The sequence below is a fragment of the Phaseolus vulgaris genome, chromosome 1, assembly GCF_051622355.1.
Source record: "Phaseolus vulgaris cultivar YP4 chromosome 1, ASM5162235v1, whole genome shotgun sequence".
NCBI lineage: Eukaryota > Viridiplantae > Streptophyta > Magnoliopsida > Fabales > Fabaceae > Phaseolus > Phaseolus vulgaris.
This window is the reverse complement of record NC_143498.1, coordinates 48,494,825-48,522,076: the sequence shown is the minus strand read 5'-3', so window position 1 is coordinate 48,522,076 and position 27,252 is coordinate 48,494,825. Positions and strand designations below refer to the sequence as shown.

Sequence of the window (27,252 nt, the reverse complement as noted above, 5' to 3'; positions counted from 1 at the left end):
TCTTCGAACTGTCCTCATATTTATTCCTTTATTATTGGAATTTTCTTCCTACAACCCCCATGATGTCTAACTGCATCCTCTTACTATCCTTTGAAAAAGTGACTTTTAAATTATATGTTTCGGAAATATTTCAGAACAATTTTCTGGAATTTCTATAACATTATTTTTGGAATATCTGAAACATATTATTTTTGGAATATCTGAAACATTATTTCTGAAACAAAAATTTTCACAACAGAATTCTTGAAATAGGATTTTACATAAGCTCTTCAAACACATAAAAATGTTATAGAACAAGTTTTTTATTTGGAACATCACTTTTAGAATAAACTTTCCAAAGTACAAATGATAATTTTTAGAATAACTTTCTCTTTTTCTCTCTCTCTTCTTCTATTATTGGTTGCAGTTAGTAATTATTGAGGTGTTGAAAGAAAAAATCATTATTATTTATTATCAAGTAGGGCAAATGCTCCCTGCACCATATCAGTTCCAACATGCACGTAATCTCTTATTGAAAATGATAAAAATATTCCTCTAAAATAAAAAAATAACCTTAAATAAAAAAGGTGTAAATAAAAATTAACTTCCACAACCTTTTATCCAGAAATATTCTAGATTTATATATTCGAAACATATTTTGAATTTTGGAAATTTTTATTCTGCATTTTTAATTTTTTAATTATATTTACTATTCTGAATTTTAAAATTCGGAATAAGGATAATTTTGAAAATTTTAAAAAATATAGGGTGCAAGTTAGAATTGATATGGTGCAGGAAGAAATTGTCATCAAGTAAAGTAGATGTAGGTGTATGGGCTGTCCACAAAATGTAATACTTAAGAAGTTTGTATTTCAAATCGATTATTTAGTAAGTTTCTGTCTCTTTGCATAACCTACGGGTTTGATAAAAGAGAAAAGAAAATTAAAATTATTATTTTAACATGTAAAATTTGACTCATTTTAAAAGTAAGTGTTTAATAAAAGTTATTTATGGTAACATAAATATCTTAAGTCACTTAACATTTTATTTACATAATTTGACTAAGTCTATAATTTTATTGTAAATCAAAGTATTAAATTATCAGTTGAGCCAACAAAATACTTAAATTTTTTATATGGTTTTAAAAAAAAAAATTATTTATTTTACAACTCTTATTTATTGTTGGGAAGTCTTATCACTTCTATCTCAATTATTAAATGCTACTTATATATCTTTTAGACAATTTTACTAATTAATTTTAATTTTAGAATGAAATCCAACATGACGTTAGAGCTTCTAATTCATCTAATATTAGTTTAAGATGAAATCTCATCATTATTATTACCACATCCCAGGTTCCACCGTGGAGAGATTAACGCGAATTCTTTGAGGTGCAAGTGACATTTAAAATTAATGTTTCTTTAAGGAGCCCAAAAACCCAAAACCAGCAAATAAAATCTAGCTCCGGGATTTGTTTCTCTTCCCAAAATAAACTTGCATGCCTGATTTTCAGTTCCTAACTTCTCTAGTCCAACCTCCCATAAAAGACATCTTTCTCCGAGAGATTTTTTTAGAAAAGACCCTGAAAACTTGATTTAGATAAAATAAGTTTGTTTTCTAGATCGTCTACCCATTTGATTTGAGATTGTATATTAGTTTATTATTGTCTTATCAATATTAAAATTGCCTAATGAATTAACCTTTCTTAATATAAAAAACTTGGAAGATTTAATTTTGTATTATCTATTTTTTTTTTGGAAATTTTCAGTAATTTTTGGTGATTATGTTTATTGTAACTGAATCACTATGTACACGGTTAGTTTTTAAGAGAAACATTTTTAGTTGAAAATTATAAGACGATAGAGTTACTGGTTTATCATAAAACTTGAGAAAAATTTAATATTATAATATTAAATTTATTCATATATAATGATTTTTTGTTTGTACAGATAGACTAGATTTTCAGTCAAATAACATTAAATTGTTTTTGTATAATTCTTGTTACTTTGTTGTATCTTTCTTTATATTCTTTTTTCTTTAAATTAATTATTTTTTCTTATTTTGTATTTGAGTGTTTGACCGATGAGTGAATTGTGTTTGTGTTCTAGAAAGAAAATTATGAATTTTGAATTATCATAAAGTACTTCACATGTTGGGAATCTCTCATTAATTAATGGAAGACCATGACATTAAATATATTTAATTATGAATATTTCAAAGTCTTGAAATTATATTTTTCTTGAAGACTGTGTGTTCAACCTAGAAAGTTAATGATAGTCTTTTTAAAGTATCTTGAAAATGTAACAAACATTAATTATCTCATTATGAAGAAGTTTCTCTCTCTTTCTTTATATAAAGAGAATTTCTGAGAAACATAAATGCAAACAAATTAGAAGAGCAACATATAGAGTAAATGAGAAAATTGATATCCATCATAGTTAGATTAGATGTTACCCAAATAGATATGAAAAACAAATATTATAATCTTATTATCAATAATGGATATATTTTTTGGATTAGGAAGTGTCCATTTTATATCTCCACCACAATAGATAGTAATAGTTCTCATTTCTCCAATAGACATTTATAAATGTATTATATAGACTTGATGGAAAACGTTTGTGCATATGGTAAAATATGCAGGGGATGGAATCTTTTGTTGAAGATAGATGATGGTGAACTTTGACATTTTTGCGTTTTAAATATTTGGTTCCAACTAAATGAAGGAAAAGAAAAACACTTACCATGTGCTTCACTATATATGTTCTATATGTACCATTTGTCTGCATCGGGAATAACTTTGGACAAACGCTTCTAAATAAAGGAAAGCAACAACTACATCGCATTAAATAAAGCATCAAAAGTCTTGCATTTTCCAAATCTTTATCAAATTTAGCAACATCAGTTAAAGTATTTAAGATTTAAGGATCGAATAATACCAGGATACATCAAAGGTGGAAAACACAAGAGTTTGGGTTATCACTAACATAATTCATATTTTTCTACTATTCTGTTCATGTACTCCAAATTTTGATTTCAATATTATCTAAATTCTAAATTTTAAATCCTAAATTTTATTAACGGGTGTAACTTTGTCTTAATTTAAATTTTAATGTAAAAGAGAAGATATAATTTTTAAGGTTAAATATATTAATTTTGATTCTTAGTTTAAATTTTAAATCTTTTGAGTTTATGTAATAAAGAAACTATTTAACGAGTTTTTAACTTTTTTCCGTAGTAAATATATTTCTAGTGTGGATTAAAATGTTAAAATATTTCATGTTAACTTATCACTGACATAAATATTTTTAATATTGATGATTTTTTTATTTATAAAAATACATTCCATTTCAATAATTTCATTTCAATAGTTTGCTAACTATAAGTTTAGAAGATCTAAAGTTTGGATTAAAAAAGAAATCAATTTTAAAGTGGATGAAAGAAAAACCTATTTAACCATAATTTTTAATAAACATCAAAATATAAATGAGATCTCATTTCTTATTTTTATACACAGATATCTGATGTACACAATTTGAATGATGACTTTATATGAAAATAATTTATATATACACCATATATTACAGCGTTTGGATAACGTAAAATAGGGCAATCTTCTTACATCCTGCATGTATAACAAACGCTAGCTGCTTGCAGAATCTGGGAAAGATGAGATTGGCATCTTTATAAATCTAAAATATGTATTATATAATGCAATGTGAGGGAATATCTTGTGAAGATACCATGCTTGCTATTGTCACATTACAAATAAATTAAATACTGCTAACGTATATCCTCTTAACTAATAATTAATATAATCTTAACTAATAATTAATATAATCTTAACTAATAATTAATTGTTAATGGTGAATGGTGAGGTAATACAGGCTGTGAGTGAGGGAGCAGGTGAATTCACTTCAAACTCTTCTCAAAACAATAATATTTTCTTCAGGGACACATGCATTAAGCCATGTTAAGCAAACACACGCAATTTTAATAATTTAAATCTAATTTAGCTTTAAGCACTTATAATAATTATAATAATTCACTCAGTTAATCCAGCACTGATTGTTCTAATGAAAAAAAAAAAACAATTAGAAAGACATAATATATTTTCCTTTTGAAGAAATCATAAAAGAAATAAAAGAAAAAAAAATTAACTTTAAATCTAACTCAACTCTGTAAAATTAATGAAATTAAGATTTGTTCATTTATATACAATGAATGTGACATTTCCAACACACTTTTTTTTCTATAAAAAAAATATAAATACAAATTACGTTAATATACCATTAAATATGTAAACATGTTTGGGGTTCATTGGTGATGTGCCACGAGGCTTTAAAAAGAAAGGATCCCTAGGTCAGACTTGTTACATAAAATCAGGAGAATGAACTGTCACAATATTATTTATATACCGCGTTACATCATTTATAAAGAATAAAGTTTATTTTCCACTCCATTAATAAAAAAAACCACTGAACAATAGTTTTATATAAAATAAATTATTAAATAAATATTCTTTTAAAAAAAAATCATTAAATAAAAATAATTAAAAAAAAATTAAAATTAAATTAGATACTAGTAACTAAAATAATTCTTTTTATCTAAAATAATTATTTTTATCTAAAATAATTATTTTTATTAATAAATATTTTTAAATTAATATTTAATTAGTTATTCAAGTTTTAAATATCATTTATTTAAATTTTAAAGCTGGTCAACCTAATTAAATACATACTAATTTATAAATTATTTATTTATAATAAAAATTACTTTAAATATAAATACTCAATGATTAATTGTTTCTTTCTCTATTTAATTTTTATTTAATAATTTTTTTTTACTTTTATTTAATAATTTCCTTGTTTTAAATAAAATATTTTATTATAATAAAATAATAATTTTATTAGCCATTCAACAACAGTTTTTCTAAATAAAATATTATATTATAATAAATAATAATTTTATTGGTATTAAATGGTGAAAATATATTATTATTTTTCTATAAAGAAAATTTATACAAAATTATACTTTGATAACTCAGAGATTTATATACCATCCTTGATGTATCCGTTTAAAAAAAAGGAAAATATAATAAAAAATAAGTTTATAATTAAATAATATACAAAATTATTAAAACAATAATATTGGAAGTTGTAGAATTAGTGTAGAAAAAAAAAGATTGTGAATGTATTATGGTTCTTTTATAAAATATAATAAACATTTTTAAAAATATTACTCTCATTTTACAATTTAATATATTATTATTTTAATTATAATATTTTTATATTATAACCATATTAAACATAAAAATACATTCACTTCATAAATAAATAAAATATTTAATTTATTTTTAATTTTAAAGATCATTATATGATTATAATGTGGTGTGAAGTATATGGGTGCTGTGGTTTTTCTGTGTGTGAGTGGTTTGGAAGAAATCTTTTCCTTATTATTTTACTGTGGGTAGTGTGGTTTGACTTGTTAAAGAAATCTTTTCCTATTATAACAATATGGGTAAAGTGAGAATATCTTAATGTCAAACTATAATTTTTCTTTATAATTGTCTTCATGAAAACTGTAACATTTTTAACAGTTTTGAACCTCAAGTGGCAAACAAAAACAACAGAAGTAGAAAGTAATTGATTGAAAGAGACACTTGTCCACAGAGCATGCGAATCAAAGTTGTGAGTTGTGAGTAAATGGTTCCACTGTGACGTAAATATCTGAGCACCCACCTTCTATATATACGCAAGCTTTCTCTCAACACTCAAACTTTCCACCACTTTCTTCTTCTTCCTAACTCCACAAACAACCAACTGCATGCTCCAGATGATACAGACATACACCTAAATTTCTATTTCTATACTGTTACGTTTCATAACAAGAACCAGTCAGATAGATACAGTTTTAACGAATGGCATCGGCACTTGCGGGGGATGATTTGGCGGTATCGGCCAGCAGTCGCCGGAGCTGGACGACGTCCAGCTTCAGGGAGGCGTGGACGGCGACGCCCGACGTGTTTAACGTGAGTGGTCGCCACACGCACGAGGATGAAGAGGAAGAGCTCAAATGGGCCGCCATAGAACGCTTGCCAACTTTTGAACGGATGAGAAAAGGGGTGCTCAAGCACGTGCTCGACGATGGACACGTGGTGCTTGATGAAGTCGATGTTTCCAACCTTTGCTTACCCGACAGGAAGCTCTTGATGGACAGCATACTCAAGATTGTTGAGGAAGATAATGAGAAATTTCTACGCAGACTTAGAGATAGAGTCGACAGGTACGTGGTTAATGTTTCTATTCTATGTAGCTATCATTATTTTCTGACCTGATTTGTGTTTGTTTTATTGTAGAGTGGGGATTGAAATTCCGAAGATTGAAGTTCGGTGCGAGAATTTATCTGTGGAGGGTGATGTGCATGTTGGGAGTAGAGCTCTCCCTTCCCTGCTTAATGTTACTCTCAATGCTTTTGAGGTACTTGTTTGTTATTCTAATTGAAAAATTTTGTTCTCAGATTCAGAAGCAAGCTGATTTCTGCATTGGATTTCAGTGCATATATGTGATTTTTAGTTAAATTCGAGAGTGCTATGGCTACTGCTACTGTACTAATCAAGGCTTTGTCTGATTTCTTGTTTATACACCGCAGAGTGTTCTGGGATTATTTCACCTTGCACCGTCCAGGAAGAGGGAAATTCAGATTCTTAAAGATGTTAGTGGGATCGTTAAACCGTCAAGGTAGTCCCATCAAAAGTTTCACCAGAATAACAACGAAAAATGTTTTCAGAAGTTCTTAGAATTCTAATGATTTTTGTTGAATATACTCAAAAATCCAAATTTAGTTTCAAAGATGGATTGATCTTGATTGTGCTGTATTTTTCTCTGGAAAGCCAAGTTCTACAAAGGGGAAAATTTCTTTTATGAATTCTTTCATTAGTTGACTCCCAGTTGCATTAGACAATTTTATGATTTTTTTTTATCATTTTGACTTATTTTATTTGGTGCTTATCTAAGGATGACTCTTCTTTTGGGACCTCCAAGTTCTGGAAAAACATCATTGCTTTTGGCACTTGCAGGGAAACTTGATCGTGATTTAAGGGTTTGTTCTCATTTTTCTGTTTACTTCAATTATATCTCCTCATTATATCATGTGTATTTTTGTTTAATACTAAGTGAGTTTTATGTTGAGATGTTTTCAGGTGTCTGGGAGAATCACTTACTGTGGGCATGAGCTAAATGAATTTGTTCCACAAAAAACCTGTGCATATATTAGTCAACACGACATTCACTATGGAGAAATGACAGTGAGGGAGACATTAGATTTTTCAGGACGTTGTCTAGGTATTGGCACAAGGTATGAAGCGTTGGTGGAACTCTCAAGAAGGGAGAGAGAAGCAGGAATAAAACCAGACCCTGAGATTGACGCATTCATGAAGGCTATAGCATTATCAGGTCAAAAAACCAATTTGGTAACAGATTATGTTCTCAAGGTTGGTGTCTCCACTTTAAATTATAAATATTACCCATGTGATTTTATTTTATCCGCTTGTATGTAAGCTGTCATCTATTATATTCTGACAGATACTTGGGTTGGATATTTGTGCTGACATTATGGTTGGAGATGATATGAGAAGAGGCATATCTGGTGGACAGAAGAAGCGAGTAACAACAGGTTAACTTTTTGTTAGTAGATGCACAACCAATAAAACAAAGTTTTAATCTCACACATCATATTATATTATTAACATTTTAAAACTAATTCGTATTGTATGCTAGAGATTCATTCCTTAAAAATATATATGTTTTTCAAATAATAATAACTAAGTACTTACTAAGGGGCTGGTTGCTTGTGATACGTATTCTTTTAACAACCTTCAGTCTTTTCAAATGATGATTTCTAAATAAGCATTTGTAACTATCTATTAGTTTATAATATCTATTTTAATTGTAAATGGATGCAGGGGAGATGCTGGTAGGACCAGCAAAGGCACTATTTATGGATGAAATATCAACAGGATTAGATAGTTCCACCACCTTCCAGATATGCAAGTTCATGAGGCAAATGGTTCATATAATGGATGTAACCATGGTGATTTCTCTTCTACAACCAGCACCCGAGACCTTTGAACTCTTTGATGACATTATCCTACTTTCAGAAGGTCAAATAGTGTACCAAGGTCCACGTGACAATGTGCTAGAGTTCTTTGAACACACGGGTTTCAAGTGTCCTGAGCGAAAAGGAATTGCTGATTTTTTACAAGAAGTGACATCCAAGAAAGACCAGCAACAATATTGGTCAAGAAAAGATGAACCTTACAGATATGTTTCCGTTCCTGAATTTGTACAAGCTTTTAGTTCCTTTGACATAGGAGAGAAACTTGCTACTGAGCTTGGGGTTCCTTACGATAAGAGCCGAGCCCACCCTGCTGCCTTAGTGAAAGACAAATATGGTATAACAAACTGGGAGCTATTGAAGGCATGCTTTTCAAGAGAATGGCTACTTATGAAGCGCAGTGCTTTTGTTTATATATTCAAGACATCACAGATAACAATCATGGCTGTTATTACATTTACTATGTTCCTTAAAACAGAAATGCCAGTTGGAACAGTTCAAGATGGACAAAAATTCTATGGAGCATTATTCTTTAGTCTAGTAAACGTGATGTTTAATGGGATGGCAGAACTATCTATGACTGTTTTTAAGCTTCCTGTCTTTTACAAACAAAGGGATTTCAAGTTCTACCCTGCATGGGCATTTGGTTTGCCTATTTGGCTTCTCAAGATCCCTCTGTCCATTTTGGAATCAGGGATATGGATTATCGTTACATATTACACAATTGGATTTGCTCCTTCTGCTAGCAGGTAATTAACACGAGTTTGCAATTTGGCATTGGAAAGCAACTTAACCAATTTTTCAATTTCTCTAAACTAGAATGATAAAAATTTCTTAATCCACACTTTTCCCTTTGTTTCATCAGATTTTTCCGACAATTCTTGGCATTTTTTTGCATTCATCAGATGGCTCTCTCTCTATTTCGGTTTCTTGCCGCAGCTGGTAGAACACTAGTTGTTGCTAATACACTGGGTACCTTGGCCCTGCAATTGATATTTGTGCTTGGAGGTTTTGTTATTGCCAGAAGTAAGTCGTTGACACTTCTTAATTTTGGATAGATCTTCTAGTTTAGTGAAGCTTTAATAAGGTCATATGTGTTAAGCTTTTTGTATTATTCTTTTTTAGTTCAAACTATTGCAACCTGGTTTCTTTTGATGTTTGTAGATGACATTGAGCCATGGATGATATGGGGCTATTATTTATCTCCTATGATGTATGGTCAGAATGCCATAGTAATGAATGAATTCCTAGATGAAAGATGGAGTAAAGTAAGAATTCAATTTTCTCATACTTGCAGACATCAAGATGAATTTGTTTCAGGCGTTAGTTACTTCTATTCTATGAACATCATTTTTCTTTATCTTTTACAGCCAAATACAGACTCTAGAATTAATGAACCTACAGTTGGAAAGGCGCTTCTGAAATCTAGAGGCTTCTATACAGAAGAATATTGGTTTTGGATCTGCATTGGAGCCTTGCTGGGGTTTTCTATTATCTTCAACATCTTATTCATTCTTTCTTTAACTTATTTGGATAGTAAGTCATATCCTTTTGATTTCCAAAGTCTTTAATTCCGTAAACTTTGCACCTATGATAAATACCTTTAATGCCAACCAAAATTTCAGCTTTTAGAGATTCAAAAGGAGTCAATTTGGATGAAGGTGACGAAAAGAATACAAAGTCATCCTCTAGACAGCATATTGAAGGTTCTCAAACCTTTCTACTTTTCCTTTATTTATTGGTGATTCCAAGTGCATCTTATTGTTATTTTAGAAAAATGTAGGTTGTAGACTAATAAGGAGAAGGTTTAATTTTAATTCAGAAACACGTTCACACTAGTTTAGTTGCAATAGTTATGTTAGTTTTTCATTACGATTCTTTTCTTCATTTTGCTGTGACATATTTTGAAAATTGTAGTTGCAAGTTGTTCTCGTGCAATTCAGTGACACCTTTCCTTTGGCGGCGCTATTCTATTTTTGAAATAGCAGGTACAGGCATGGCAATGGAAAGTTCTTCAGAAATTGCTACTTCTTCGAACCAAGAACCAAGAAGAGGAATGGTTCTACCTTTCCAACCTCTTTCACTCGCATTCGACCATATTAGCTACTACGTAGATATGCCTGCAGTAAGTCACCGAATTCTAGAAAGTGCTTTCACTTCCGTACATGCTATGATAACAAAAAATTTCCATCTTGTAGATGTCCATATCTTTTTGGTCATGTAACATCACTCAATCACGTTACCAACACTTTGAATTCATAAATAGCTTAGCTTTCTTGAATTCATGACAGATTAAATATAAAATCTATTTTTCAAATCTTATGTCATGTTAATTGTTCTTATAAAATGAATGCTTTTATATGTTTATCAAAATTGTTAGAAATAGTTGAATTTAATTCAAACCTGTTCATTTTTCTTCCTAGTAAATCTTCTGTTATTAATCAGGAAATGAAGAGTCGAGGAATCAAAAGTGATCGACTTCAACTACTACAAGATGTTAGTGGTATTTTTAGACCAGGCATATTGACAGCACTTGTGGGTGTTAGTGGTGCCGGGAAGACAACCCTTATGGATGTATTAGCCGGAAGAAAAACAGGTGGATACATCGAAGGAAATATTAGCATCTCAGGTTACCCAAAGAACCAATCAACATTTGCTCGTGTCAGTGGTTATTGTGAACAGAATGATATTCATTCTCCACATGTTACTGTATATGAATCACTCATATTTTCAGCATGGCTTCGCCTCTCTTCAGATGTAAATGAACAAACACGAAAGGTGTGTGGGGGATAAACTAAAAAATTATATTTTCTCGGCCATTATGAATTTAGTAAACTTTAATGCTAATATTTTTAAGTTCGATTTTGTTTGGTGACAGATGTTTGTTGAAGAAGTTATGGAATTGGTTGAGCTTAACCCAATCAGAGATGCACTTGTGGGTCTTCCAGGAGTGGATGGTCTATCAACAGAACAAAGGAAAAGGCTTACCATTGCTGTAGAACTGGTTTCCAACCCTTCAATTATCTTCATGGATGAACCAACATCTGGCCTTGACGCCAGAGCTGCTGCTATTGTTATGCGAACTGTGAGAAATACAGTAGACACAGGGAGAACCGTTGTGTGCACAATTCATCAACCAAGTATAGACATTTTTGAAGCTTTTGATGAGGTGAGTGTGGACTGTATAGACTATAGAGTGTCTATGTTATTTCTTTGGAAGATTATTACATATAGCTTTGTTTATTTTGTTACTGTAGCTTTTGTTGATGAAAAGAGGAGGACAGGTTATCTATGCCGGACCTCTTGGTCGCCACTCACATAAGCTAGTAGAATATTTTGAAGTGAGTATTGCATCATTTCTATGCGTATAGTGTCTTTGAGATCGAACTTAGCTAGCTTCATACTTTTTGCAGCACTGGCTAGTTCTATTTTAATCAGAAAAAGTTTCATATAAGTGTATCTACTGTGCATATATTTCAGGCTGTCCCAGGGGTTCCAAAAATCAAGAATGGTTATAATCCTGCCACGTGGATGCTTGATATCAGCTCTACTTTAGTTGAGGCTAATCTTGAGGTAGATTTTGCAGAGATTTATGCTAAGTCTACCCTTTACCGGTATGATTTTTCATGCTTTAGTTATCTTACCTTTTTTACTGTTTGATTTATGCTACAATAATTCTGTCTTTGTAATTATTTGTTTTCTCTGTACTTTTCTTCAGGAGGAACGAGGAGCTTATTCAGGAGCTCAGTACTCCATCACCAGATTCCAAGGACTTATACTTTCCAACCAAGTACTCCCAATCGTTTTTTGTTCAGTGCAAAGCTAACTTCTGGAAACAATATTGGTCCTACTGGAGATATCCTCAGTATAATGTTGTCCGATTCCTCATGACAATAGTCGAGGGAATAATGTTCGGTGCCATTTTCTGGAATAAAGCCCATAAAACGTATGTTAACAAGCCTTTCACACTAAAATTTGCATTTCAAGTTACTATTCCATTTTGACACTTCTTTAACAAATTTTGATGGCAGCCATAAACAACAAGATTTGGGGAATCTTTTGGGAGCCATGTACGCGGCTGTATTCTTTATGGGAGCCATGAATGCTTCATCAGTACAACCAGTTGTAGCCATTGAAAGAACGATCTTCTATCGTGAAAGAGCAGCAGGGATGTACTCTGCATTGCCATATGCATTTGGGCAGGTACAAAGCAAAGATAGAGCGGCATATAGACACCCTTTTATAAATTTCACAAAAAACTAGTAAATCGAATTTTTTTTAGTTATTGAAGCTAGCTTATGCTGTTTTGGAGATGACAAATCTTCATATGACAATTTCCATAGGCAAGGGCTTCCTTCCAATGGAAAGGAAAGAAAATATATTCAAACTAAAGACACTTCATTGATTATGCAGGTGGCAATAGAGGCAATTTATAATGCAATTCAAACAGCCATTTACGCTCTTATGCTTTTCTCAACGATTGGGTTTGATTGGAAGGCAACAAGCTTCTTTTGGTTCTACTACTACATATTCATGAGCTTCATGTACTTCACATTGTATGGGATGATGATTGTAGCACTAACACCGGGTCACCAAGTGGCTGCCATTTGTATGTCCTTCTTCTTGAGTTTCTGGAACTTGTTCTCTGGCTTTATCATTCCTAGGATGGTAAGTGATTTGTCATTTTGATATGAAATTCATGGTAAATGACACTCCTTTTCCATACAAAGCTAATTTTGTTTCTCCTAAATGTTACACAGCAAATTCCTATTTGGTGGAGATGGTATTATTGGGCTTCTCCTGTTTCATGGACACTGTATGGCCTTATTACCTCACAACTAGGTGACAGAAATGTAGAATTGGAGATACCAGGTAATGGAACCATGCAACTGAAGGAATTCCTGAAACAAAACTTTGGTTTTGAGTATGACTTCCTTCCAGTTGTTGCTGCTGTTCATGTAGGCTGGGTCATCCTCTTCTTATTCGTTTTTGCCTATGGCATCAAATTTCTTAATTTCCAAAAGAGGTAGCCTCAGCAAAGTGATATCAGTTTAGGATCCAGTGTCAATTTTCTAACATTTATTGGTATAGTAGTTTAAAATAGGTGTTGAAGTAGTTTAAAATCAGAGTAGTTTTACCTGTGAGAATACTGAATAGAAGTCACAAACCTTTAAAATAACATGTGAAAAGCCTACAAGGCATGCATGATTTCGAGGAGAATTTGTTTCACTTTTATTCATCATTGTAAATTTGATCCTTGCCATTGTTATACATAAGTTATTTTATTTTGCTTTAAAGGACTATAATTCAATTTGTTGGTTTCAACAACATCAGTTAAATTATCATGGCTCTAGCAACGTATGCTTCCTTCAATTAATATAACAATTCGTTCTTGCACAATCTTTGCATTTCCTTACACTATTAATTAATCATTCAGTAATTGGGATCAAATACTTTTGTTTTGTGGAGGTTTACTTATTTGTTTTTTTTTCATAATTTAATTTTACTAACTCTTAATTCGAAAGCTTTAGATATAAAGTTCATATATGTATTTTGGCCAAGATGAGGTAGCTTGCAAGTGCCTATTTGTGTAAACTTTCTTGTAACGATAATGACTTGGAGGTAAATATTTTTTAAAATCTAAAATATTTTATAATTTTTTTTAATATTTTTAATATTTTTTAAAATAAATTATAATTTTATGAGAGGAACTTGATTTCTAAAAAATAAGAAATTTCAAATTTTATCTAAGAATTAAAAATTTGATTATTTTTATACTTTCAAATTCATATATCTTCTAATCATACTATTTTCTTGATGTATTTTGTTAGTATTTTGTTGACTCAATTGACATTGGTGTTATCAACTTTTAATAATGTTAGTATTTTGTTGACTTGGTTTAGACTAAGATATTGTTAACTCAATTGACTTTAAGGTGTCATCAATTCGACATTGTTTTTAATAATGTTCATGAATGTTTCTTTAAGAAGAAAATGAATCATAATTTTTTTTATCAACATTACTAAAGTTATTTTATCATTAATGTAATTCAATATTATTGTCTAACGATGTAGTCTGATGTTAGTTAGGTTTTTTGGTCAACATCAATATTGTTTTTCTACTATGTTATATCAATTGAGATTATTTTCTGGTTAGGTCAATAGGATTGTTTTTCGGTCAAAATCATTTAGAGTTATTTGGGTCAACATAAGTCAAGTTAATTGCCTAATTCTCTATGTCAATGTTGATACAACTATTTTTCAATCGATCAAAGTCAAAAAAAATTATTAACAATAATATGATTTTTTTTTTACATTATTAAGATTATGTTTTTGATATTGTAGATATGTTTATTTTTAGTAGATGTTATAGTCAAGTTGTGTTAGTGGGTGAAGCTATTTTTGGACAAATATCCATTAGTTCTTTGTAATGTCCATTATGATTAATATTTTTTTGTCAATGTAGGAATTATTTTTAATAGACAAGAACGGTGTTATTTTTTCATCAAAAGTTGGTCAAGATTTTTTTTAATTGAATTGGGAAAATTTTAGGCAAACTTGACTAATTTTTTTTTTTTTTTTGCCAATCTTATTAGAATTTGGAAGAGTAATGTTGGATGACTATCTTATATTTTGATAACATGTTATATAAATTTAAGTATTCTAATTGTGTTGTAAAGTTTGTTTGCATCTCATATAATTCTTTTTAGTTACAAATGTTAAGTATACATTTATTTTTATACAAGTATGTACAAAATGCATGGATTATCAAGTTGAACAAACAAAAGAAGCATTATACACCTTTTTATCAGCACCTTCAATTAAAAATATTTTAGGAATCAACATAAAACACAAGCATTATTCTACTAAATCCTCACAACGAAACCGACCTTATTCCAAATTCATCAATAAAGATAATTTAAGTTAATTTTCTTTACCTATAACTCTTTATTCTCAGATTTTCATTTCAAGAAAATCACTCAACACTTAGAGGTTTTAATTGAAAAAATGTTTGGTTGAAAATAATTTTTAACTCTCATCTAGTGCAAGGTATATAATCGGATCTGAAAAAGATAAGATTAGAATAGATGAAGGTACAGAGAAGGGAGAGTGAGAACCGAGAGAAAGAATACACGGAAAATATGTGCATGAGAAGAATGAAAAGATCGAAATAATATCTAAAACATAAATAAATAATATATATAATGTCATTTTGTTAAATGTTATGTGATTAATTTCTTTAAAGGTTTTTTTTTTCAAACTTAACTTTAATGTTATATTATTATAGTTATTTATGTTGAACAATAATAACAAAATAATGAAAGATTTGTCTTTTAGCAGATTGATTTTAATGCATATAATGAAAACATAATCATGAAATTATTTTTTAATCTAACTGATTAAGAAAATATTATTTAATAAAAAAATATTAAGTTATGCAATATATATATATATATATATATATATATTATGCAAACGATGAAACAAATCAATGACAACATTAGTTAAATTAGTGCAAAGAAATTATGAATTAATTATTAATATTATATTTTACTTACGGTGAACTGTGCCATTTAAAAAAGAAGTTATATATAATGAAATAGAATTATAATAATTAATTCATAATATTGTATAATATAAATAAATTAGAATATGAAGATTTATTATGATTAGTTTATTAGAAGTAATTAATAAAAATAAGTGTATACGTATAAATTAATAATTTAGAAACCAGAAGAGAAAGTGGTAACGATACTATTTTAACTAAAAACATGTGTTTTCAAGTTGAATATACTTAATGAAATTCTAAAAATTATTTGTTTCAAAAATCACATTTTATTAAAAAAAATAGAGTCTTTACATCTTTTCTTAAATGCAGTTTAATATATGCAATTGACAATAAAAGTTTGATAAAAAGTTATTGTGAAGGTATTGATGAATTTAATAAACAATTGTAGACAGTTATCAATTGAAGTGAAAGTATAGATCAACACATTGATAAAAAAAAGTAGGCAATGTTATTAATTGAGGTATGCATAAGTTTTTTTTTTATTACACCCATATAATTTTTCTTTTATCAACAAAGAATTATTGTAATCACTTTAGGATAATTTAAACCTTATAAAAAACAATCCTCACAATCCTACGTATTCATCTATAAATCACACCATAAGTAACTTAACTAGATTAATAAACATCTTTATCTGTAATAGATAAGAAAATAAAAAAAATGAGAAGATATGAATGTATGGAAATAATTATGTAGAATCTGAGTGAGAGAATAGGCTGAAAAACTGTTTTGCTTTATTTATTTTATATAATAATAGTAATATATTATGTAATTTGAAATAATTATACTTTTGATTGTAAATGATAAATTGTAAGGTGATATCTAAACTTATCAACCTTGTTAAATTATTCTAATGTTGTCTTTCTTCTAATTTATAAGGAATTTACCTAAATTTTTAAAATTATGAATATTGAACAGATTAAACCCACTGAAATATTGTTAATTATATTTTACTGACAACTTTTTTTTATTGAGTGGTAATTTACACCAATTCCCTGTTTGAATATAATTTTATTTAATCTGAATTTAAATAAGGTTAACTGTGTTATCACGTATTTTTCTAAATCGTCGATGATCGTAAAAAACATTGATTTCGAAAATTAAAAATGCTAGCATTTAATCTAATTTGGAACATATTAAAACCTATTATTATTTGCATATGTAGCTGGGTAGCTCTATATTCTATTAAACTTTTTTGTACAGACAAATTTTTGTACACGGCTTAGACATCCGTTTAATATAATATATTTTTTACTGATAATTTTTTTTATTATGTTCAAACGAAACATAGTTAATCATCTAATTTTTGTTATTATAATTATTATATATTCAGATGAACAATTCCAGATTAACACTCTTAATATTTAAAAACAACAATCGATATTTAATAACAAATTTGAACACTCTCAAGTAGTGGAAAGGTAAAACTTTTAGTTTTTGTTACAAAAGTTTAATAATCACATGTTCAATTAATAAAAAAACTAATTATTTTGTTAAGATTTTAAAATTCATATTACAAAATTAAAATCTTTCATGTTGATTTGTGATTGAGTCACATTGAAAAATGGTCAATGTTTCTAGAGTTTTTATTCTAGTTTATGGCATATATATTAAGTACAAAGTTAATTACATACTATGTTTTATACCAAAAAGATGACATTTTAAAGAACTTTTTCATTTAATATTAGGGATTGGTATTTTGACCAGAGGAAGATTGAAGCTGTCAATGTTAGAATTCAAAGAACGGTCAACATTTCTCATCATAAGTTCATAACTATTCCTATCTGACACATGCATAGCTATACTGAGCACACAGTTTCTTCTCTTTTCCACATCACTTCACCAACCTCTCATTTCTCAATCTTGCATTTAACACTCACATTTATATATATAGCACTCTTATCATTCCTTCATTTATCATTCTTGGAAATCAATGGCATCCATATCTGTGAGTGATGATTCTGTCATGGAAAAAAAATATCGCCATAGCTGGCCTTCGTTGGGTTTCGAACTTGGTTGGACGCCATCTTTGTTAAGGAGTGGACGGAGCAAGGAAGAAGACAGTGAGGAGGATCTGAAATGGGCGGAGATGCAGCGTTTACCTACGCTAGAACGCATAAGAAAAGGGATGTTGAGCGTAGTGCTTGATAATGGAAAGGTTGTACATTGCCATGTTGATGTGGCTGATCTTAGGTTGCAAGACAAAAAGCACCTATTGGAGAGAGTACTCAAATTTGTTGATGATGACAATGAGAAATTTCTTCGTAAACTTAGAGATAGAATTAACAGGTGATTTTTATCTGTCATTATCATCGTATTATTTATTAGTATGTTAATATTCTTTTTGTTGTTGCAGCTTCCATTGTTAATGCTGTGTTGCTATTATGTTATTGATGTTGTCATTAAGTGGTAATTTTTTTTCTCTGACTTTGTTGACAATTCTTATGATACAGGGTGGGGATTATAATTCCAAAAATTGAAATCAGATTCGAGAATGTATCAGTGGAGGGAAATGTTCATGTTGGAACTAGATCACTTCCTACTCTGCTTAATGTTACTCTCAATAGTTTTGAGGTACTTTATAGTTATTTTTTTATTAAAAAAACGAATAAATAATAAAGATATTTTATGATATCTCAATACTTATACAATAAGTCATCTTATGACTTTATATATAAAATATATTAAAGATGGAATTTTAAATCAGATGAGAGTAGTATAATCATGACAAGTTAAGACTTCCAAAATAAAATTAATAGAAAAACTATTTCAACTAACTACATATCTATGAACATACCTTACAACTCATCTAAATTCACTTTATGCTTGTTCACCTAAATTTTTTTGATAGATTTCATGCATATCAGTGACTCAAGGCATCAGTCAGAATACGAGAAACTTGCAAGACGAACCTTGGAAGTCTCCTATGACCAAACCTTCAATTGTGAAAATTTCAATATGGTTTATCCTACCATTTTTAAGAATGATCTTGTTATTATACTTCCACATTTCGTTTACCACTGGTATCCACACACATCTTCAAATCTAATTACCAATTTCACTGAGTCCAATCAACTTAAAATTTATAAAATATCTTTTTGGTTCCCAATGATCTGTCGACGCCAACCCCATCCATTCATAACACATAAACCACACCAGTCAAGCAACTCTACAAAGTGCAAAAAAGATAGAACCTTGTTTCCTATTTCTCCTCACACAAAATACAAATGTTATTTCGTATACTGATCTCTCTTCTCTCCAAATTGACTTTATTTGTTAACTTATCTTTAGATTCGCTTTAGTTCCATTTGTTTCTCTAAAATCTACAGCTAAAATATTGGAAGAAACATTTTTTTTTTCTCTCCAAATCATAGTTATGATACTTATATGAATTACCTTCTATAATTTTTGTTTACAAAAATTACTTTCTTTTTATATCACATAATTTTGTATTACATTTTTTTTTCCTTTTCTGACCTGCTATAGAATCTTTTATATTAGAATGACTTTAACCATATATTTTATGACATGCTTCAGATTTGGTTAAATTTGATTTTATGAATTTTTTTTATAATATTTATTTTGGATTTTATTGATAGACGATTCTTGGATTGGTTGGCCTTGCATCTTCGAAGAAGAGAAGAATTAATATTCTTAAAGATGTTAGTGGAATTCTCAAACCATCAAGGTACATTAATAATTTAGTAAGAATATATTAACCAGAAATATTATTAGTTTCCCAGTTTTTAAAGAAGGATGAATATTTTCTATTTATGAATGTTACAATCATTGATTGGCAAAGTAGATCTTTCATTTATTTATTTATTTAATGATATTTAAGACTTATTCTTATTTAATTTAACCTGGTAATACATCAGGATGACCCTACTTCTAGGTCCTCCAGGTGCAGGAAAAACAACATTACTTCTAGCACTTGCAGGGAAACTTGACCAGGATTTAAAGGTTCACTCTCTGGTTTCATATTTTTTTGTCTGGTTCAGTCAATTTACTTAAATAATTTCTTCACTCTTATTGTTTTTTTCACTGCAAATTTATATTATGATGATCAGGTTGGTGGGAAAGTAAGTTATTGTGGGCATGAACTTAACGAATTTGTGTCTAAGAAAACTTGTGCCTACATTAGTCAGAATGATGTTCACTATGGAGAAATGACAGTGAGAGAGACATTAGATTTTACAGGACGTTGTCTAGGTGTAGGGACGAGGTATGAAATGTTGGAAGAACTTCTGAGAAGGGAGAAACAAAAAGGAATCAAACCTGATGCTGACATTGATGCATTTATGAAGGCTACAGTCATATCTGGTCAAAAAACCAATTTGCAAACAGATTATGTTCTTAAGGTTTGTAATTTTGTTGCCCACTTCTCTTTATTATAAAAAACTACTTCAAATACTATATTTAATGAGAGTGGTTTTATAAGTTACTTATTAATAAAAGTAATATTTTAATATGGGTTCTTTAAAACTAAAAAATATTTATATAATAATAACTCTCTTTAGTTTGAATAAAATTATATTTATATTAAATTCATTGGCGACAAATTTATGTAAGCTATTCCGTACTCTAACGTAATCATAAAAATAAATAAAATAATTAATTTAGTTTAGTTATATTGTAAAAAGAATGTTACTAACGAACCAAATTGACCTTTATTATTAATGATCTTTAAAGTTCTCTGTACTCACTATTCATTAAAATAAAATATAAATATTTTTAATATTTAATATGAATAAACAAGTAATATAAATATAGAATATTTAAATTTTAAAATATTTTATTATAAAAAATCAACAATTTATTCTCAAATGTGTTTTATAATAAAGAAAGGAAAATTTAATAAGTAAACTTAAATATATATTTTTAATTTCTTAAATTTGACTTAATTTTCTAGTTCTTTAATATAAAATCGATTTTGTTAATTTTCTCTAGTTTGAATTTTTTTATAAATAAATAAATAAATGTGTAGTATTTCAAGGATGATCCAGTATTATTTTTAAAAAAAATTAATTTTAGTTCACACACATCTTAGACATAAAAAAACATGATTAAAATGAATGGAAAGAAAACAAGCACACAGATATGGGTATTTGATAATAAGAATTGAAATCCAAAGTAGGTTGTCAGATAAATAACTAATAATTATCAGTCGAAACCTTTAATTGTATTTAATCTTATAAATTTTTTTTTGTTTAGCTTCTATTGATAAAAAATATGAATAAAGTTTTGTAAGAACTAAAACAAATAACAAAAGTCATTTGAAAGAACAAAAATGATATATTTAATTCTTTTATTTACACATACTTCTCTGGTGCTTTAACAGATACTTGGATTGGATATCTGTGCTGAAACCGTGGTTGGTAATAACATGAGCAGGGGCATCTCAGGTGGACAAAGAAAGCGTGTCACAACAGGTCAATTACATCGCATACTTATTTTTCACAAAAGAATAAAACAATTCATTATCATATGCTTAGAGTAAAATACATAAAAATTATTAAGTTAAAAATGATTTAGTCCTATTAGTGTTAAACAAAATAGTGTTGTTAACAACATTTCTCTTCCAATGGCTTAGAATCTTACTGCTCCAGTTGTAACTGAGTGTAGGGGAGATGCTGGTAGGACCGGCAAAGGCACTTTTTATGGATGAAATATCAACAGGACTGGACAGTTCCACCACGTTTCAGATATGCAAGTTCATGAGCCAAATTGTTCATATAATGGATGAAACCATGGTCATATCTCTTCTTCAACCACCACCTGAGACATATGAACTGTTTGATGACATTATTCTACTTTCAGAAGGTCAGATTGTGTGCCAAGGTCCACGTCAAAATGTGCTTGAGTTCTTTCAAAACATGGGTTTCCAATGTCCTCCAAGAAAGGGAGTTGCTGACTTTCTACAAGAAGTAACATCTAAGAACGATCAGCAGCAGTATTGGTGTAGAAGAGATGAACCTTACAGATATGTTTCAGTTCCTCAATTTGCAGAGGCTTTCCATTCGTTTCACATAGGAGAGAAGGTTGCAGCAGAGCTTAAGGTTCCTTATGATAAGAACCAAACTCATCGTGCTGCCTTAGTTAAAGACAAGTATGGTATATCAAGTTGGGAACTGCTGAAGGCATGTTTCTCAAGAGAATGGTTGCTTATGAAACGCGACAAGTTTGTCTACGTATATAGGATAATACAGTTAATTGTATTATCTATTATAGGCTCTACTGTGTTTCTTAGAGTTAAAATGCCAGTGGGCACTGTTGAAGACGGGGGAAAGTTCTTTGGAGCACTGTTTTTTTCTCTAGTGAACATGTTGTTCAATGGGTTCACAGAACAAGCCATGATTGTTGCCAGGCTTCCTGTTTTTTACAAACAAAGGGATTTCATGTTCTACCCTGCATGGGCGTTTGCCTTACCTATATGGGTTCTCAGGATCCCCATTTCCGTTGTGGAATCAGCAGTATGGATTGTTCTAACATACTATCCAATTGGATTTGCTCCCTCAGCTAGCAGGTCCTGTGGCTTTGCTTCCATCCTTTTCCTGCTTTCACCATTATTTTTCAAACTACTTTTTATGTTTGGATTTTTGACAATTATGGATTTTTCAGTCTAGAATGAAAATTCTAAAACTCACTAATCATTCTGTTTCCCCAGATTTTTCAAACAATTATTGGCATTGTTTGGCATCCATCAAATGTCCATCTCTCTATTCCGGCTCATTGGTGCAATTGGTAGAACAAATGTTGGTGCTGCTATACTGAGTGGTTTGATATATCAAATAATCTTTGCGCTTGGAGGATTTGTTGTCTCAAAAAGTGAGACATCATCATTCATTTCTTAATCTTTTAGATATATGCTAGTTCAAGGAAACGTAAAAGAAAAAATGACATTGAGATTGAATTGTTTTGTTTAATATTCATCTTTTACAGTTACATGGTTTAAACGAGCACTTATTTCAGCAAAATTTCTTTTATGCCTGCAGATAATATCAAACCATGGTTGAAATGGGGTTACTATGTTTCTCCTCTGAGTTATGGTCAGAATGCCTTAGTAGTAAATGAATTTTTGGATGAAAGATGGAGTAAAGTAAGAAATGCTTTTTTTCTCAATCTTATTTTTTATTGCCCATGTTGCATACGTTCAAATACAAAACAAATGCAGAGTCTAAATAAACTCCATTAACTCCAAGCGTTGTCAATTTTTTATTTTATTTTCAGCCAAATACAGACTCTAGAATTGATGCACCTACCGTTGGAAAAGTACTTCTCAAGTCTAAAGGATTTTACACAGAAGATTACTGGTTCTGGATATGCATTGGAGCTTTGTTTGGGTTTGTTCTTCTTTTCAACCTTCTCGCCATTGCTGCATTGACTTATTTGAATGGTAAGATATATCTCTAGATTTAATAGACTATAAATGAATGGAGTTTTCAACACTACTGAACCATTTTAATTAAACAAAATTTCAGCTATTGGTGATTCAAAAGCATTCATCACGGATGAAGATGACAGGAAGAAGGAAGGTATTTCTTGCTCATTCAAGTGCATTTCATTGCTACTTAAAAATTGTCGGGGTTTCATTCTTGCATATTGTATTTCATTTTCATTCAAGTTTTTAGTCGCACTATTCTAGTTAAATAGTTTTAGTTTTATAATTTTTTTCATGACATTGCATCCGTTTTTGAAAAGAATAATGGATTGTTATTCTCAGGCAATTCAAACTTATGATTGATGCTATTATTCAATACTCTGTCCTTCTGATGAACAGGAGGTCAAGGCATAGACATGGCAGTAAGAAATGCTTCTCGCCGAGAAAGAAGTACAGGAATGGTCATGCCGTTTCAACCTCTTTCACTTGCATTCAATAATGTGGACTACTACGTAGACATGCCTGCTGTAAGTCAATGAATACCTTCAAATAATATTGTAATATCACTTTCATGTGATTAATTCTTCCCCCATACTTCCCAAAACAATTAAACTGAAAATGTGGTGTACGTGAACTATGTTTTAAGATTTTAAACATACATGGAGTGTTCTTCTTACCATCACTTTAAATTCACTAGGATCATACCTTTGTTCAATGCCATTGTATATATATGTTTACCAAAATGGTTTCTATGTTTCCGTAGAAAGTTAGAACTTAAAGCCTCCTGTGAACGTTATTGAGAACTTCTGGTTTTGTTTTATGTTTATCAGGAAATGAAAAGTCAAGGAATCGATGAAGATAGACTTCAACTACTGCATGATGCCAGTGGTGCTTTTAGACCAGGTGTATTGACAGCCCTTATGGGTGTTAGTGGTGCTGGGAAGACAACCCTTATGGACGTATTAGCTGGAAGAAAAACAGGTGGATACATCGAAGGAAGTATTAGCATCTCAGGTTACCCAAAGAACCAAGCAACATTTGCTCGTGTCAGTGGCTACTGTGAACAGAATGACATTCATTCTCCCAATGTTACTGTATATGAATCACTATTATTTTCAGCATGGCTTCGCCTTCCATCAGATGTAAATGCACAAACGAGAAAGGTGTGTGGGGACAAACTTAAATTGTAATATTTTCTTGGCCATTATGAATTTAGTAAATTGTAAGGCTAATATTTTTTTAATTTTGTATGGTGATACAGATGTTTGTTGAAGAAATTATGGAGTTGATTGAGCTTAAATCAATCAAAGATGCACTTGTGGGGCTTCCAGGCGTAAACGGTCTATCAACTGAACAAAGGAAGAGGCTTACTATTGCGGTAGAATTGGTTGCCAACCCTTCGATTATCTTTATGGATGAACCAACATCTGGCCTTGATGCTAGAGCCGCTGCTATTGTTATGCGAACTGTGAGAAACACAGTGGACACTGGCAGAACCGTTGTGTGCACAATTCATCAACCAAGCATAGACATTTTTGAAGCTTTTGATGAGGTAAATTGGTATAGGAAACTACTAGAGTTAATATGGAAAATGCATTATTATTTCTTTAGTTTATTGTTTCTTTGTACTGCATTTAATGTTCAAATTTGATCTCTTCGTCACTGCAGTTACTGTTGTTGAAAAGAGGAGGGAAAGTTATCTATGCTGGACCTCTTGGTCACTATTCACAGCAGCTCATTGAATACTTTGAAGTATGGAATTTTTTTGTCTGTCATTTTAATAGAGCTATGATATCAATACTTTGTTTGCTTTATTCTGAGTGAGCAGCTTATAATTTCAGTGGCAATATTTTCTTTACTTATATATATAAATGAATATTTTGCTGTAGGCTATTCCAGGGGTTCCAAAAATCAAGGATGGCTATAATCCTGCAACATGGATGCTTGAGATTAGCACTCCCTCATATGAAGCTCAACTTGGAATAGATTTTGCGGATATTTACGTTAACTCGACTCTTTACCGGTAAATTTTTCCTATGATTTTTTACTAGTTTCGATAATTCTAGCATTACGAATAATAACTTTTTATCCTTTTTACTTTTTACAGAGATAATCAAGAGCTTATCAAAGAACTCAGTACTCCATCACCAAATTCCAATGACTTGCACTTCCCGACCAAATATTCCCAATCATTCTCTGTGCAGTGCAAGGCTTGTTTTTGGAAACAGTACTGGTCTTATTGGAGAAATCCTTCCTACAATGGCCCTCGATTCGTCTTCACAATACTCATTGGGATAATCTTTGGTCTAATCTTCTTGAATAAAGCCAAAAATATGTAAGTTAATTAATAATTTATATACTCATTCTATTTGCCTATAATCATTAAATAGAAGGCTTTGTTATGATCTTGGAAAGTTAAATTGAATTTGAAATTCATTGACTATTTATGTTGCTAACTAAACTAATTTGACGAGCAGCAAAAAGCAACAAGATATATGGGATCTTCTAGGAGCCATGTATGCTGCTGTGATGTTCCTTGGAACCTCGAACACTATGGGAGTACAGCCAATTCTTGACATAGAAAGAACTGTATTGTATCGTGAAAGAGCAGCAGGGATGTATTCAACATTGACCTATGCAGTTAGTCAGGTAGAAATTGTTTTTTGTTAGTAAGTTTATGTATCTTTGTGGGACACAGATTCCCTTCATAGATTTCTTATATATCCTATTGCGCTAACTGATTGCGTAGGTGGCAGTGGAGGGAATTTATAATGCTATTCAAACAACAGTCTTCTGTGTCATAATCTACTCCATGATGGGGTTTGAATGGAAGGCGACGAAATTTTTTTCATTCTACTACTTCATATTCATTTGTTTGATCTACTACACACTATATGGGATGATGATTGTTTCCCTAACCCCGAGTTTCCAAATTGCATCCATTTGCAATTCCTTCTTCTTGACCGTCTGGAACACCTTCTGTGGCTTTATCATTCCTAGGACGGTACGATTAGTTACTATTTTGGTATATTAATTCATAGTATAGTATAATGTTGGAAACCAGGTTTGTTCTTTTTTTTAACACGTATATGGTAACTTATGTTTCTCCTAAATGTTGCAGCAAATTCCTGTATGGTGGAGATGGTACTATTGGCTTACTCCTAATGCTTGGACACTGTATGGCATTGTTACCTCTCAACTTGGTGATGATAATGCAGAAGTGGAAATTCCAGGAGCTAAAAACATGATGGTGAAGGAACTGATTAAGGAAACCTTCGGTTATGAGTATCACTTTCTGCCAGTGGTCGTTATTGTTCACCTAGGCTGGGTTCTTCTTTTCTTGTTTGTTTTTGCCTATGGCATCAAATTCCTTAACTTCCAAAAACGATGATGAGATGAGATGAGATGAGATCCTCTTATATCTCCCCTTAGTTTTGATTATGTCATTCAAAACTATATTGTATAGAAGTTTAGGCTAGTTTTCGTATAGCATAAAAAAATTATATAGAAATAATTATCTTTGAAATATTTAAACAATAAAGTTGTAAAATTTGATGTTAGAAATATTAAAATGTGCCTACACGTGTGTACCTCTTTTATGATTTAACATTTGCATAATTAAAATTGATAATAGATGTATATTTTTTAATATATAAATTATATTATATTAAAATTTATAATGAGGAATCATCTTTCAATAAGTAAGTTATATCTTAAATTTTCAATAAACCATTTAAATTGTTATATAAGATTACATTTCATTTTGATAATTTTTTACAAATTTCGAATAAAAAATAAAAAATTGTGGTTTGAAAAGACCGTTAAGAAAATCAAATCTAGTTTGTAGATAAATAGAAATGAAGAGTAATTTGATACTGATGATATTCAATAACAACAAACAATTATAGTTTATTTATTGTAGAAGTTATTAGAAATCACTAGTGCAAACTTTATTTGATGTCAATTTTTTTTTATCAGTAATAAAAAATAAATAAATGGGAACCATTTCAGGGGTGGTTCAACCCTTATACATAAAAAGCTAGCGCTTTACCAACTTCCAACCAAGAAACACCTTCCAACTTAAATAAGGAACAACTAAACCAACTCAAGAAAGCATTAAACAACCAGCCTCATACAATCCACTGGGTTCAAAATCCAATTGGGGTACGTAAAGGAATTACAATAGGACTTTGCAAAAATCCAAAACC

General features: G+C 30.3%; 2 protein-coding genes across 2 annotated transcripts; both read left to right on the top strand.

Moving 5' to 3' along the window:
* The first annotated feature begins 5,643 nt into the window (after positions 1-5,643).
* Positions 5,644-13,391, top strand: LOC137814549 (ABC transporter G family member 39). Its single transcript, XM_068617351.2, has 20 exons — positions 5,644-6,264; positions 6,338-6,458; positions 6,631-6,719; positions 6,996-7,080; positions 7,181-7,471; positions 7,563-7,653; positions 7,943-8,843; positions 8,960-9,120; positions 9,259-9,362; positions 9,465-9,630; positions 9,720-9,800; positions 10,083-10,219; positions 10,540-10,872; positions 10,973-11,263; positions 11,352-11,435; positions 11,575-11,708; positions 11,813-12,040; positions 12,126-12,297; positions 12,508-12,762; positions 12,855-13,391. The coding sequence occupies exons 1-20, from the start codon at positions 5,900-5,902 to the stop codon at positions 13,122-13,124; spliced, it is 4,359 nt and encodes a 1,452-aa protein (XP_068473452.2). The 5' UTR covers positions 5,644-5,899; the 3' UTR covers positions 13,125-13,391.
* Positions 13,392-17,602: 4,211 nt separating this feature from the next.
* LOC137816214 (ABC transporter G family member 34) lies at positions 17,603-26,500 on the top strand. The gene is made up of 20 exons (XM_090304644.1): positions 17,603-17,952; positions 18,117-18,237; positions 19,263-19,351; positions 19,542-19,626; positions 19,734-20,024; positions 21,005-21,095; positions 21,289-22,189; positions 22,331-22,491; positions 22,659-22,762; positions 22,894-23,059; positions 23,145-23,219; positions 23,447-23,571; positions 23,875-24,207; positions 24,306-24,596; positions 24,713-24,796; positions 24,934-25,067; positions 25,152-25,379; positions 25,522-25,693; positions 25,794-26,048; positions 26,166-26,500. Exons 1-20 carry the CDS (start codon positions 17,630-17,632, stop codon positions 26,433-26,435), a joined length of 4,299 nt encoding a protein of 1,432 aa, XP_090160770.1. The 5' UTR covers positions 17,603-17,629; the 3' UTR covers positions 26,436-26,500.
* The last annotated feature ends 752 nt before the right edge of the window (positions 26,501-27,252 follow it).

Excerpts from the sequence above, each read along its gene's own strand:
- LOC137814549 (XM_068617351.2), top strand. The coding sequence starts at position 5,900 with ATGGCATCGGCACTTGCGGGGGATGATTTGGCGGTATCGGCCAGCAGT. Across the intron at positions 9,801-10,082 it reads CTCTAGACAGCATATTGAAG|GTACAGGCATGGCAATGGAA; the intron begins GTTCTCAAACCT and ends TTGAAATAGCAG. Across the intron at positions 12,298-12,507 it reads TGCCATATGCATTTGGGCAG|GTGGCAATAGAGGCAATTTA; the intron begins GTACAAAGCAAA and ends TTGATTATGCAG.
- LOC137816214 (XM_090304644.1), top strand. The coding sequence starts at position 17,630 with ATGGAAAAAAAATATCGCCATAGCTGGCCTTCGTTGGGTTTCGAACTT. Across the intron at positions 20,025-21,004 it reads AAACAGATTATGTTCTTAAG|ATACTTGGATTGGATATCTG; the intron begins GTTTGTAATTTT and ends GTGCTTTAACAG. Across the intron at positions 21,096-21,288 it reads AAGAAAGCGTGTCACAACAG|GGGAGATGCTGGTAGGACCG; the intron begins GTCAATTACATC and ends AACTGAGTGTAG.